General features: G+C 46.5%; 1 protein-coding gene across 10 annotated transcripts in view; it reads left to right on the top strand.

The window, feature by feature from the left end:
• BAZ2A (bromodomain adjacent to zinc finger domain 2A) overlaps nt 1–15,274 on the top strand; it is a 30,382-nt gene that overhangs the window by 1,150 nt on the left and 13,958 nt on the right. For 5 of the 10 annotated variants that reach the window (XM_025044694.1, XM_025044693.1, XM_025044692.1 and 2 more), the window contains exons 2-4: nt 3,770–3,854; nt 12,560–12,697; nt 14,282–14,875. In XM_025044694.1, the coding sequence (XP_024900462.1) occupies nt 12,562–12,697; nt 14,282–14,875 (730 nt within the window). In that variant the 5' untranslated portion in view covers nt 3,770–3,854; nt 12,560–12,561. Of the gene's footprint in view, nt 1–271; nt 354–3,769; nt 3,855–4,321; nt 4,493–12,559; nt 12,698–14,281; nt 14,876–15,274 lie in introns of those variants that run through there. The other 5 variants (XM_006908918.3, XM_025044690.1, XM_025044691.1 and 2 more) reach the window with 4 other exon arrangements.

Below are 15,274 nucleotides of genomic sequence, written 5' to 3'. Positions count from 1 at the left end.
GCGGAGCCCTCCCAAGTCTTCACGTTAGGACCCACCACCATCCCCCACTTCACCGCATAAGTTTCTGTCTCTTCTTCCTGGGATCTGTTCTCTTCCTCCATCGGGATCCTTCCTGGTTCTGGCCCCTAGGAGACGCCACCCGCTTCCCCCTCCCCCCGCGGATTCTTTGCGACAGCCCTACCCAAGCGCTCGTCCTTACCCCAGTAGCTCCTGCCCCTTTAAGTGCTATCCTCCCCCCACCCGCCACCTCCACCGCCGCCGGCCTAGGGCTGGGAGAGGAGGCGTCTCCGCCGCCGGGTTCAGCCACCTGCGCCGGCGCCGCTGCCACCGCCTGCGGCCCGGCCCTGCTCCAGGTGAGGCCTGGTGCCCACGTCCGGTCCCGGAGTCCCCGGGCAGGCCGCCCCTGCGGTTCCCTGCCCCGGGATCCCCGCCGCCTAGGACTCAGGATCAGACCTTCCCCCTGCGGGAGCTGTCCTCCTCCTCTCCCCGGCACTATCTACTCGCCCATTTCTCCCCTGTCTTCTGCGACCGGAATCCCGAGGCTTCTCACGCCTCTCGGCCAACCTCTGCAGGGTAACCTATTCTGGACCCAGGATCTCCCCCCTCCCCCGCTCCTTCCTCGCCAGAAAAATCTCCCGCGGTCTGAGTTTCGCCTCCTCCTCTCTAGAACCAGCGCTTTCCCACGCCATCCTAACCTCCAATGGGAGGAGGAATAACCGCCACCCCAACTCCTCGCCTCAGTAAGGAGGATGAGGGGTTAGCAGAGACTATAGCACTTTTTGGCCCTCCTCCGTCTAGTCCTTCAAGTTCAACTAAGACACATCTAAAGCTTTTCTGTAACCGTCACCCCACCCCACCTCACCCGGAGTTTAGGGATCCAACATCAGCACCTACCAATCAGCGCGGGTGGGAAAAGCCCTCTTCTCTTGGGCCTGGGGTGGGCCAGTCCAGCCTAGGAATGCTCCTACCTCAAAGTCAGGGAATGGTGGTGGGGGGGGGGCGGTGTGTGTGTGCAGAATCTCGGGGCTTAAGGGGCTGTTAGGGGAAATAGTAGGTGAGGGATGGGCTGAGACTAATTCTCTAAGGGTGTTGGAGGAGAGGCAAGCTCAGCCTTTATTCAGATGCAAAGTAGTCCCACCCCTACGGAAATTAGGGATTTCTCCATCCTGTCCTTAGACCACCTTGGAGAAGCTCCTTGCTGAGTTTGAAACTGGATTGTGTGTGAATCTGAGGGGACACATACCAACTTGGAGAGAAAAGGAGGGGTCACGGTCCTTTTGATATGTTATGGGAGATCTAGCCTCCTCAATACAGAGGGGGAGGAGACTGTTTATTCAGTAACCTGGAGAGGGAGGAGGACAAGTTAAAATTGTTACAGGGTTGAGGACCATCTCCCTACTAGTCCTATTAACACAATGAACCTTCAGACAGTGAGGGCAAGGGAGGTCTTTAATAGTTACCCTACCTCCATTGGAGAATTCCTCCCTCCCTTTAAGTCCTTCAGCTCTAATCTTTCTTTTTTGTGTGCTCTCACCTCTCCTCTAGAAACGAGAGGACAGGTGTGTGGATTTGCTTCAGTCATGTTCCGGGAGCTGGAGGGAGGAGAGGGTGGTCAGCAGTGGTGTTTGGGGGTGAATTCCAGGACTATCTGAAGGGGCTGAGGAAGGAAGGTAGAGGGATGCCAGCGAATCCCATCCTCACTCCCTTTTTCTCTTCACCATTCCAGCCCCAGCCATCTGGCTCCAGAGTGGAGTCAGAGTATGTGGCAACTGACCCCAGAGTCATAGGAACATAGGGAGGGTGAGAAAGGGGGAGCATTCTCTTTATTACCCACCCACTAGCCTGGCTTGAGAGAGGTTCAGAGTATTCCCTAGGTACCCTTCTCACAAGTTGCTGAAAAAATGACCATTTACTCCTTCCTTCCCCTTTCTAGTAGCTTCCTAGAGGGAGATGGGGTATGTGATTGGCCACATCTGAAGGGATTGAGGAATGTTTGGGGACATATGGGGTCAGTCTGCCCTCTGTCGTCTGGATGGGGCGGGCGGGGGGGATGTGGAGAAGCACAGCTGCTGCCTGGGCTGACTTCTGGCAAGAAGTAAACACCCAGCTGTTGAGCATATTGACATCCCACCGTCATCCTTTCTCAAAGAGCGAAGAAGATCTCTGGTTAGATGGGATGAGGAGGGGTCTTATTCAGGGAGGAAGATGATCGTAGTCTTTCTGCACCAGATGGGAAAAAATGGATCCTGCCCCACTTTTCTAAACCCAGATGGCGCTCTCCAATCCAGCACCCCTCTTCCCAACCGCTCCTGGCTGGGATAGTGCTAGGAGTTGCCCTGGAGACTAGGCCTGGGGCTCGGAAGGGGTGGGGGCACTTAGTGGGGCACAGGAGTAACCGGCTCTTCCGGAGCAGAGTGGAGCCAGCGGGTGGGTGTGTGTGGGTGTGGGGAGAGGCGTGGCTAACACCCGTCTGACTGGCGCAGGCTCCTCCCCTGCCTTCAGTCTCTGAATGGCCTGCCCTACGATTGGGGACGGGAGGTAGGAAGATTCTCGAGACCTCATCCTCCCTGGAAAAGCGAAGAGAAAATAAAGGATACCAGCTCTTTACCCTGGCCATTTAGGAAGGCAGTTCCATACTTTGAGCTCTCTTCTTCCCCTGCCTTTATTTTTTATTTGGAGGATTGAAGGTGGTGGTGGGCATTCTTTAGCAGAATTGGTGGATCCCTGCTTTCTCCAGAAGAAAGGACTCCTATCCTCTGAGTGTGGCCCTTATTTACTCAGGGAATCGAGATCAGCAGGCTGTTTGAGGGTCTTTATTTTTTTCTCTAAGGTGACCTGCAAATCTGTTACTTAGGGAAGAAAGAAGGGTTTTGATTTCTACCTGTCTACCTTTTCCCCCTGATAATCTATCTGCTTTTCTCAGGAGAGAGAGAGAAACCCTCCTAAACCCTCTTAGCCTTCTCTCTGGCCCACACACTTTAAAGACTTTGCTGAAGCTCACTTCCTTCTTGGCCTTTCTGAACCATTTGTATTGGGGAGTGGAGCCTCTCCCCCAAACTCAGGATGAGCCTACTTCTCTGGTTAAGTAAAGGAAATCCAATCTAGACTGATGTATTAGACCATGCCTTGTCCCCACCCAGTTTTCAGATCTCCTTCCTCCTCAGACTCCCAAATGAAAAGGTACTTCGTGACCTCTCAACCTGCCAGAGTTTCAACATCTACATCCCCATATTCCTCTTCCAGAATATTCAACCTGAGTTTTGCACAGTTTAGGCATTTTTTCGTAGTACTGCATCGCATGGAATTGGAAGGGGAATTATTTTGAAGCCTGCAAAGCATACTGAGTTGGAAAGAAAGTAAACCTGACTTCTAGTCATATCTTATCTACTGTTTGCTCTTGAACAAGTCGATTAACCTCTCTGGGCCTTAATTTCTTTATCTGCCAAACAAAAGAAGGTTGAACTAGAAATTCTCTAAATTTTAACATATATGATACTGTTCTCAATCCTGGGGCCCTGCAATAGACATTTTAGATGATAGCCAAATTCTAGTCCTCTGCTAGACTTTTCTTTTCTGTCCTCATTAGGTTTCACACAATTATATAGCCTTATCAGAAAAAGTACGGAAACCGTGGAATAGGCGGACATTTGGGGCATCTTATTAGCTGGTCAGTTTTCGCGCTCATCCCCTGCTCCTCTTACCAGGTTTCGGCTAGACTCAGGTCTTCCCTCTCTGGTCCCTGAGCTGAGCTTCCTTTTCCTACACACAGGAATCTTCCCGACCCCCAGGGCCCTGCAGATGTCGCCAGGAAAGTGGTGATCCAGGCAGGACCAGGCTGCCCCCACGGAACAGAGGTGAGTGGGCAGCCGGCACAGCAGGCTCTTGCCTTTCTCCACCCCTTTACCAGGACTGAACTTTGCTGACTAATCTTTCTGCTTCTACACTTCCACTTTTCCACGACCCAGCCTGGGAAATAATTGCCCCCGAAATTATCACTCCCCCCTCTGCCTTTCCTCCGTTATGGGAGTGGCACATGTCTTGGTCCTAGAAGTTTGGTCTTTTAGGTTAACCTTGGGACCAAGGAATGCCTTTCAGTTTGTTCAGTGTGCCCCGGGACTACTGGCCACAATGAGACACGGCAAAGAGGGAGCTGCCGGGTAGCCTAGGGAAACACCGCGGCGCTAGGACCCAGATCCGGGTCGGGGAAGCCAGAACGCTCGGCGCTAGGACCCGGTGGCGGAGGCCGCGGAGGGCGGCTCGCTGTCGACTGCAGCTTCCCCGCCCCCTCCGGCTTCGGCTCACTCCTCCCCCGCCGGCCATGTTGGCTCTGCTCGGGCCCCGCGGTTGAGCCGCGTCCCCCTCCCCCCTCCCGGACCCCGGACCCCCTCCCCCGCGATCCCCTCCCCTCTTGGCGCCCGGAGCGTGGCCATGTGAACCGCCCGTCCCCCGGGGAGAGACAAGCCCCGAGCCAGGCTGGACGCCGCCGCCTCAGGTCTGTTGGGTCTGTGGCAGGGGGCCTGAGGGGAGGGAGCCCGGCTTTCATCCGTGGCTTCCCTCAGGGAACAGAGGCTCCAGAGCCGCCTAGCGCCTCGCCTGGGGCGAGAAGCTGACGCGAGCTTATTTCCAGTTAGACTCCAGCCCCGGGTGGGGGTCTCCCTGCCTAGAGGCTGGGTGGTGAAGGGGGCTTGTGGGTCTACTAAAGACCCGGGATGGGGCGGCGGGGGCGGGAGTAGCTGTGGAGGCTCCGGCGACGACGGCGACGACGAGAAGGCGGAGAAGCCGCCTGGCTGGTGGAGATGACTCCTGTGGCGGACTCGGGGTGGAATCCCCGGGAGGGGCTCCACCTCCTCGGGTGGGGGTGGGAATTGCCCGAGTGCGGAGGGTAGGTGAGGGGGGTTCCCTGGGCGGGTTAAACACCCCGTTCGTGGGGATCGGGGCGTTTTGGCAGCGGTGAGTGGACGGTTGAAGGGGTTTCCAGAGGTCTTAGGGTGTCTCCCTCGGGTGTGTGTGTGTGTGTGTGTGTGTGTGTGTATGCGTGCGCGCGCGCGTGCACGTTCTCTTGAGCTTGGCCAGCAGCAGAGGGCCTTGCTGGAGTGGTGCTGTGCTGGGGGCCCTCGAGTACTGGGAGAATCTCCTACTCCAGGATGGGGGTTGATAGGGCTGATGCTGAGGCGTCCGGATTTGAGCTGGGTTTAGGGACTGAAGGAAAGAATAAAGAGGGATTCCTTTCCAAGGGAGATCCCTCACTAAGGGGATCCCCATTTCCGTGGCGGAAAAGACCATCCGGCATCATTCCTTTCTTTCCCGCTGTTCCCAATTTTCAGGAGAAAGCAATGCCAATAGCAGTCATCCTTTGTAGGATTTATTGGAGTGAGACGTTTGCATCCTTCGGGAGGCGATGGGGGGATAGCTTCTACCTCCATCTGTACACAAACAGCCCCTCCCCCAAGCCTCCCGCAGGAAGTGGCCGGGAAATGGCAGCTGTGCGTTTGCTGCTGCGTCTCTTGTTTTGAAATGTCCATTTTAATCAGATTTGGTTTCATTTTCTGAGGCCTTCTGGGCAAGCTTGAATCTTTCCAACCATGAGGTCCTTTCGTTCGACTTTTTTTTTTTTTTTGTAAACTTAATTTGTCAATTGGAAGTATTCAACTGCCGTTGGCTCACTGATCCTGATCCCTCCTCTAGAGCATCTCTGTTGCCTGTCTTGATTTTTTTCCCTTGAGCTAGAGGTCATAGAGAAGCAGACTCAGTCATTCACCAGCAGGGCTACACTTTCAGTACAGTGTCGCAAATTCCCTAAGAGTGGAACTGCCAGGAGGACCTGGGATCTTTTGTGGCATGAGAGTAGCTTTTTGGAATCCTGCTTAATATAGTCTTAAGTATGACAAGCTTCTGTATTGCAGAGCACCTGAGCAAATGAACTTGTGAGGTGAAGAAGGGTAGATTCTGAGAGGTGGAAGAAGAGGGAATGAGGAAGCTTTAACTATGAAATGGATTTGTATGTTGGGATAGGGACTGATTTGCCAGTGAGAGAATGGTGGGTTTGTTCCTCACTGGTGATTCTAGCCTGAGGATAGTCTGTCCATGTGGGAAGCCTGTTGTCGGACAGGGTGCTGGAGAGTTTACCTTCTGCAGAACCAACTAATTAGGAGAGCTTGCTATCAAATGACTGACCCTTCAGCCCATAAAAGTCATCTTCTCTCTTACCTTTTTGGAGCACGGTTAGATTTTCCTCTGTTTTGTGCAAAGTCATGTGTCCAAATTTTCTTTCTCCCACCTGATAACTTCAGGAGATTTCTACAATGGCATACAGTGATTGACTGTGTACTATATCCCCAGGCACTTTGCTAGACACTGAATTTGGTTAGAGATGAGTTGGCTACACAGGATTTTATATTTTGAGAGATGAGGTATTTAGATCATTTGGACTATCCTGAAAACTGCTGAAGCCTAGCACTTAAATAAACTTTTAGTATTTTCCATTCACAGACCTCCCACCTGAATTGTACATTCCTAGAATAAAGGTCCAGATTATGAACAGATAGGTGTATATGATTATGTGATAGCATTATTGCTCCTTTCACTGGGGTTGTTAGGATTAATTTTCTGGAAATAGTAAAAACAAATCTGATGTCATTGTCTTTTTTCTTGCCCCTCTGCTTGACTCATTAGTTTGAGTTGCTTTCTGATAGCATTTATTAGACACTGAATTTAAGTTCCCTTTCTTCAACCTTTGATTATCTAAATTGGGACCTGACAGAATAGTAAATTGATTTTCCATGTTGGGGGTTAAAAGAGTGAAGTAAAGAGAAAGACCACTTTTCTCTTGGATCTTTAAAAGGAATAGAAATTGGTTTTGAGAAATTAGATACTGACTTCATTCGAAAATGATTGATAAGAAAGCTGAATGAAACAGACCTTTCATAGCGTTGTAAAATGGATGCATTTTTCTGTCAGAGAAGTGGATTTCTTAATATTGACCCATTTTTTTCTCTTTTCTTTCTCTAAAGGAAAAAATTTGAGGTATAGAGAGAACTATGCCGGCTTACCTCAGAGCCAGTCAAAAATCTAGAATGCCCTGAGAGGCTCCTCTTGCAGACTCGTGGTTCTGGAATCAGGTGTTGCCAGGAGAGAAGCAAAGCTTGTTAGGGTTACTGACTGTGTCTTCTGGCTGTTGACCTTTCTTACCACCTCTGAAGTGGTCTCTATATTCTTTTACTGTTAAAATAGTGTGGAAGTTAGTTTAATAACTGGTGTGATGTTTGACCTTGTGTGAGATGTATTCATTGAGCCAAAGTTTTGACATCCTAGGACATAGAGTGAAATATAAAACTCTTGAGGTAGTTCCTGGGGCAATCTTCCTGATTTGTTTCTTGGGGTATGGGTGTCCTCATATATCTCGTAGCCTAAGATTAATACTTTATCTGCATTGTTACATGTGAGTCAGAAGGACCATTTGTCACCAGCTTGCTAGTCTGCATAATTTTGAAATTTATAAAATTCCTCAAAACAAGCTTTGAAGAGCTCTGGATTTTTTTCTTGGATTGGGTCACTAGCAATAAGTAGAATTGTGTTATTATGTTACTGAGTGTTTTGTCCTTTTAATTATAAAGGATAAAAGGATATTTTACAGACTAAAAGGATAATGTAACCTTACCAAAAATTCATCAAAAAACTAAAACACGAGGATTCTCGAGACAGCTGGTCTCATTGCTTTTAGTCTCCTGGTATTGGACTCTCTATAATCTGCCTCAGCAAACGGGATCCTTAACTTGCTTGCTCAGTTTGGGATTTTGTGGGGAGGGGGACATCTTTTTGAAGGAAAGATGGAGTCCTTAACTGTTAGAGCTGAATTTCTATGAAACAATCAGAGAGAGCTGAAAGAAGGAAATAACCTTGTTACAACCTCTGGAATATGGTTTTTAGTGTCCTGCAATTTCACAGGCATTTCTAGTCTTCTGATAGTGAAGTGGCAGAAAACCTAGCCTAGATCATTATATGGTTCCTTTATTCAGTCAACAAATATTTTAAAACCTACTTTGTGTCTTGAGTATTCAGTTAAATCAAGCAGAACATTTTAGAGCTTAATAGAGAATAACTTAGAGCTTAAGTTTATTGCCTTTTTACATCCTCAGTACTTCCTGTTTCCTTCCCTATTTTCTTCAGAGGACAGCTGTCTAAAATATGTCAAGATTTAGGGCCTTTCTTCCTTCTAGAAATTGTTATCTCTGTGAAGAATGAAGCTGAATTTTTTTGGTTCTCTGAGACTAGTAGGAGCAAAAACCATAACTTTTATTAGATGAGTAAGCTGGTAGTGGTAGAAAATATATATCTATTTATTCCTTAATCCAATCTGTGGGTTCAACAGGTAAGTATTTCTTTGGACTTTTTTATGTACTTAGCACTAAATTAGGTGTTGCAGTTAAAGTGATAGAACTTAATATCTGATTGATGGTGTAGAACTTACATAGTTTAGAAGAAATAAGGACAGAGAGCAGTCATCTTTCTGTTCTTCTGAGCAGCCTGGACATGACTATTATATTTGAGTAGCCTCCCTTGGTATATCTTCTTTCATCATCTTCCTTCTGCCTTGCTGTCCTGACTAGAAGGAAAGGGGGTTAAGGAAAGGACATTTTGAGAGCCTCAGTCAGTACATGCTGTAGTCTGAGTCAGAGTTTGAAGGCAATATTGTTACCAGGGCTGTCAGGATGGGCTGTGCTGACTGAGGAAGGAGACATGTCAATTCTGTGGCTTGGCACTGGGAACTCAGTATTGGTAAAGAAAAACAGCTTAGCCAGGGAAGGGATTTTTAGATGTTGAAGTCAAAGCATCCTTGTTTGCAGCATCAGGAACTGAGAATAGTGAAAACTTTCCCAGGGTATGGGATAGGAATAGGGAATGGGGCAGCTTTTGTATTAAAGCAGGGTTTTGCAATCTTGGCACTATTGATATCTTGGGCCAGATAATTCTTTGTTGTAATGGGCTGTCCTGTGTATTGCAGGATCATTAGAAGCATCCCTAGCTTCTACGTACTAGATGCCAGTGGCATATATCTTTTGTCATTACTAAATGTCCCTTCAGGGGGCAAGATCACTCTTGGTTGGGAACTACTGTATTAGAGTATGGTGGGTGAATCCAGAGATATGTAAATTAAAAAATGTTCTTTATAACACAGTTGTAGAGCTAAAATATAGTGCTATGATTTATTTACTATACAGCAAAATTTGTATTTGCTGTTCAGTAAAGATAAGCATTTGAAATCTCTCTTCTTTCAAAAAAAAAAATTAGTAACCTATTTGTCGAGTTTTGGTATACTATATGGGAAGAAAGAATCAAAGAGCTTTAGGGACTGCCACAGTGTCTAGCTTGATGGTATTAATGTGTGTCTTGTCTTTCTGTGGGTAGCCTCAGAGGTCTGAGTGTTAGGATTGGTCAGGGCACCTGCAACAGTGTTGAAATCTGTAATACTTATTTCAACACTTTGTGCATTGTCAGCCTTTTTCTGTTAAAACCATGTCACAGGTCCACAGAGAAGTAATTCTTCAATTGCAACTGAGAGAAAAACAACCTATTTGGTCATGTGGCAAGGACTTTACTGCTTCAAGCTTAAGGGGCACTGCCCCTTAACTCTTATAAAGGAAGCATAGAGGCTCTTAAAAGATCCATTTACATACTACTGGGACTGGGCTGGGTGCTGGCCTTGATTGTACTTCCTGGTCATGAGAACGTCTGGGTTTGGGCACTGACTGATTTCTTTTTTCATTTGGCCAAAATCCTATTAGTTCAAAGGGAGACACTCTCTTTTGCTTTACTGTTGTCCTTACTAGTTCTAGATGGGAGGGCATAATTCACCTTCAGGCTTTGTTGTGGAAAGCATCTTGGGTAGGAAGGTTAAAATGAAATAACTTTGGGTTTATTGCTGAGAGGAGCTGTCTACATTTTCTTCTCATTCCCATACTGTGACCTCATATTTAAGTGATCTCTGAAATTGAGTCAATTTGCCTATAAGGGAGTCTGGCTGGGAAGATCATCCCTAGTTATGTAGTATCTTTTATGCTGGTAACGTTTTAAATTATATTTGTTATATTTTGATCTTTTGGACCTGATTTTTGAAAACTAAGCAATCTTTACTCTTTTTGTCTAATAATATTAATAGCTAACATTTGTTGAGTGTTTGCTGGATGACAGACACTGCTAAGGCCTAGATTTTCTCATTTAATCCTTACAAGCTCAGGAGGTGGGTACTAAAGTTCTTACTAATGATGAAACTAAGACTCAGCAATGTTAAGTGATTTTTCTAAAATCACACAGCTAGTGGTAGTAGAGCTGGGATTTGAACCTAGAGCCTACTATGTTGCGCTGATCTCACTGCACAGCACAAAGAGTATTTTATGTTTCTAAGAAGCCTCTTGTAAATGAAGTGATTGTGGTCCCCATGACCCTTCAGTAGAGGCTAGTGGGGAAATGGACCTCAGGCATTAGATAACTTCCCATTCCTTTTACTTATCTGATTTCTGTGAGCCATCCATTTATTCTTATTAGTATATAATTTATGGGACAGGAAATGCTGTGCTTTCCCATAGAGGCAGAGAGAGGGTCTATCATCGAGTAGTCCAGTACACATAGGAAAGAAGGCATGTGTGTGTGTGTCTTGCACACACTCTAGGGGAGGTGTGGCTGTGCATAAAACTGGGGAAGGGAAAGGTGGGGATCAGATGAGATTGGCTCTCCAGACAGCATTTCTAGGACTTCTGAAATGAATTACTGAATGTCCTAGTGTCCTCTTTGCTCTGTGGTGTAAACTTTGGAAGAACCTAACCTAGAGAATTGGGGAATGAACTTTCTTCCTTGATGTCCTTCATTCAGAAGGATCACTAATCTCATGATGCTTATTTTTTTAGATTCCTTACTTCTGAAGAGTGGCCCTTAACTATAGGGAAATCATAGGGGACCCTGAGGTCTTTCTCTAGAGATACCCAGTTTCTTCATTGATGCATTGCAGGTTTAGGTTTGCTGCTTATTTTAGAGTGAAGATGGGGAAATAAGTCAATCCTAAAAAATTATTCCCCTTAAATCAACAAAATACAAATTGCTTTTATTTTTTATTTTTAAAAAAATTTCAGTTAAAGTTGATGAATATAGATATAATTATGATATTTAGCCTGGAAAGCCTTAGAGCTATCATGCTGTATACTATGCGAGGTTCATAATTTCATGCTCAGAATTATGTTAAATTCACATGTTACCTACTGATGTCTAATTTGCATTATCTAGCATACTCAGCAGCATGACTCTTGCAAACCTTGGGCAGTGGTTGTACATGTTCTTAACCAATTTATTCATTCTTTAAAAAGCTTCTGGTTCTTTTGGAAAACAGCATATTTAAAACATCACTGGGTCAGCTTATTACCTCATCCTGAGAGCTTAATAAATCTTTCTACCTGAATTCTTTTGCCCTTTTAAAAACATAGTAACCCAAGAAGTTGCTTTTTCTTTATCAAGATAGATTATGTCTTTCACATATCAAATTAGTACACACTAGTATATCATAAGTATCTGACGTGTCAGACTTAACCAATAATTCTGGCCTCTGCTTCCTATCTTTCTTCCGTCTTCTCTCTTTCAAAGATAAATTTATTCTAATCAAAGGCTTCACTTATCATTCCTAGTAGTTTACCACCTCATATTCAGGAGAAGTTGAAAAGCTTTTTTAACCCTAATATCTCCCAGTGAGCCACTGAACTTTATAAATATAAATATCCAGCTATTTCTCTCTATGACCTTTTACATTTAAGTCACAGAACCAAAACATTAGGAAGTAATCACAGTAGACACAACAGAATAATATTCCTTGGGACACTCAGTCAGTTTTTCACCTCTGACACTTCTCTGAGATGTATTTTTGGAGAGAATGGTATTTACTATAGCAAAGGAATAGAAGTGTTGCCGAATGATTTGGGTTTTGCCATTATGGTCACCTTTCCTGAAATGTATTCTCCTTTTCAACCTTCTTTATGAAAGCAAGAATGTTATCTTCTTCAGGTGTCCAGGGCTATGGATAGAATAATGTGGGAATTGTTTAACTCAAGTATAATAATAATACAAAATAGGATATATATCAAATATGCTTTTTCCTCCATACCCCCATTTCTTTGGCTTCCTGTCAAAAGATGGCTTTGAGAACTTTCTTTGGGACTCCAGCCTTACCTTAAAGGGGGGAAAAAAAAAAAGAATGGAGAATGTAACATAGAGGGGTAACTTAGGCTGGGAGTTAAGAGGGTGGGGCTCATAGGGGGAAGACTCCTGCAGGCTTGTACTTGGTTTTTCTTACTAACTCTATTTCTACAAGGCTGACTTTAAAAGACTATTTCTATAGGGTCATTGTCCAGGTTAGGAGTCTATTTCTTCCTTTTTTCCATCCTCCACCCTCCTCCTAGTACTTAGATAGGAGAAGGGTAAGTAGATAGAGGGGAGGGGGGCATTCCTTCTAGAAAATTTCAGGTGACATAACCTTGTTTAACCGCCAGTATTTTTTTCCCCTCTCTCTCCCCTCCTGCAGAAATGGAGGCAAACGACCATTTTAACTTTACTGGCCTTCCCCCTGCACCTGCTGCCTCAGGACTGAAACCCTCTCCCTCCTCAGGGGAGGGCCTCTACACTAACGGGTCTCCCATGAACTTCCCCCAGCAAGGGAAAAGTGAGTGTGAGGGCCACATGGCCTGGGGAGGGAGTGGGCATCTTTCCTTTAGAGCAGGTTACTGGGACAAGATTTGGCATCTCTCTGGGATAGCTACTTCACAATAGCTCTGTGCCAGGTGGGGAGGGAGGAGGCGAATCCTCAGAACTCCAGCTGTTGGAAAGAAATCAATCTTCTAAGAACAAATTCGAGGGGTTTATGGAAGCAACACTTAGTTTTGTGTTAAAGTTGGAAGGGATTAGAAAAACATACTAGCTTTTTCATCTTAGCCTGCTCTTCTGTCAGCTCTGTCCCTTGGCTACTGCCAGAGAGTGGTGAGGTGGCTATGGCTTCTGGTAACCAGGTTGAACCCATGAGAGAGAAAGAGAGATAAAGGGCCAGCCCTCTGAAAAGCTGTTTTTAGAGGCTGGAGAAGCCACCCCACGACTGGGGGTGGAGGGGTTGGGTGAAGGTTGGGATGTGTTTGCCTTTAGTTTGTGCAATAGAAAAGAGAGCAGATGCTTGAAGTGCCTGTGCCACCTTTTGTCCTTTGAGCATGGAAGGTAGGAACAGGGAGAATTTTAATGGTTACCTAGTTCCCCAAAGAGAAATATCTATAATTCCAGATGGAGGTGTTACTGCCAAGATCAGGTCTTTTTCTGGATTTGGCTTATCAGTTGCTCTGTACCATGGCTCTGCCAAGTACCTCTTTAATCTTGCCTGCGTTTCAGGTACTTTGCTTGGAAGCAGAGAAAAGCCCAAGTGATTTTCTTGTTCCTTGCAGCAGAAAAATACTGCCACAGGCTTATACTACCCACCTTTACCTCCTATCCTCCACAAATGGGTTACAGATAGATAGAAGCTCCTTTATTTCACTGGAAGAGGACCCCCCATACCAGCTTTCTTATATCTTAGTTTCTTTCATTTGATTGTCCTTCAGTCTAGAGGTTGCCATTGGTGTTGAGAACTAAAGTCTACAGTACTGATTGTGCAGAGATTTTTCTCCCTGCATATTACTCTCCAGTGCCTATGGGGAAGTCCAGCATTCTGATCCAGTATCTTGCTGCTGTGTGACAGCAAATTCTATTCTTAGCCCAGCACAGAGTGCTGGATCTGCATGTGCCAGTGAGGTAGAGGCTGTCCCTTCAGATGCCACTGTGGGACCAAATAGGCCCTGGAGAGAAGGGGGGGCCTGGAGAATTCAGTCTTGCTACCTCAAAGGAAGAATTCCTCTAGGGAATAAGAATGGGGAAGTATGGGAGTCACTGTACGGAATTTGCAAACAGCTTCATTTAAAACAAAGAAAAAAGACAAAACAAGTCTATGAACATCAGTAGCCAGCTCTCTATTTGTTGCTCGTGTGGTAGACCAGGAGAGTTCCCCAGCCCCCTACTCAGCAGCCTTCAGCAGCAGTTGCTAAGCTTACATCCAGGAGCATCTGGGTTGGGTGTTCCCTGGAGACCAAAAAGCTATAAATAAAGCAGAGGGGCAATCCCTCTCCCGTTTACCTTCCCTTTTTCTAGTTAGTACTGTTCCTTTGGTAGAGTTGGTAGAGTTACTTGCGTACGTACCTGTAACTGACCCTTTTCCCTCCCTCTCTACCAGGTTTGAATGGGGATGTGAATGTTAATGGCTTATCTACTGTATCTCACACTACTACTTCAGGGATTTTGAACTCTGCTCCCCACTCCTCCAGCACTTCACACCTCCATCACCCCAACGTGGCCTACGACTGTCTCTGGAACTACTCACAGTACCCATCTGCCAATACTGGCAGCAACCTCAAGGACCCACCCCTTCTCTCCCAGTTCTCGGGGGGACAATACCCACTCAACGGCATTCTTGGGGGCAGCCGACAACCTTCATCGCCAAGTCACAACACTAACCTTCGGGCTGGGAGCCAAGAGTTCTGGGCCAACGGTACCCAGAGTCCCATGGGGCTTAACTTCGACTCACAGGAACTGTATGATTCCTTTCCTGACCAGAATTTTGAGGTGATGCCCAATGGACCCCCTAGTTTTTTCACCTCCCCACAGACTTCTCCCATGTTGGGATCCAGCATCCAGACCTTTGCACCCTCCCAGGAGGTAGGCGGTGGTATCCATCCTGATGAGGCGGCAGAAAAGGAGCTGACCTCAGTTGTGGCAGAGAATGGCACTGGCTTGGTAGGCAGCCTGGAGCTGGAAGAAGAGCAGCCAGGTATAACCGTGGGTCTGTGAGTTGGGTTGGGAGAAGGAAAATGGGGCTGTGGGGCAGTGGCTTTTTGAGGTGAGGAAAACTTGTCTTTCCAGCTCTCTGCAGTGGAGGCTGATTTGCATGTTGGTGATTAGCAGAGCCAAGTGGCTGGTGTTTTTGTGGCAGCAGCACCAGCTCGAGAGTGGGAGTGCAAATTATTTCAAGCTCATGCAGAGCTGCTGGCCTGGAGAGGGCAGGTGGGCGAGCCCAAAACAGCCCCAACAGACACCCTGCATCAGAAAGTCTTCTAAAATATAAAAAGAGATTGGGGCAATAGCAGGGGGCACTGAGGCCAATTTGACTTGATTATCACAGGACCAGACTGGCTGCTAAAGTGGGCGCGACTCTAAAAGAGATTGGGAC

This window comes from Pteropus alecto, unplaced genomic scaffold (genome assembly GCF_000325575.1).
Source record: "Pteropus alecto unplaced genomic scaffold, ASM32557v1 scaffold433, whole genome shotgun sequence".
Taxonomy (NCBI): Eukaryota; Metazoa; Chordata; class Mammalia; order Chiroptera; family Pteropodidae; genus Pteropus; species Pteropus alecto.
Note: the sequence above shows the minus strand (reverse complement) of the source record. Positions and strands in the feature narration are given on the sequence as shown.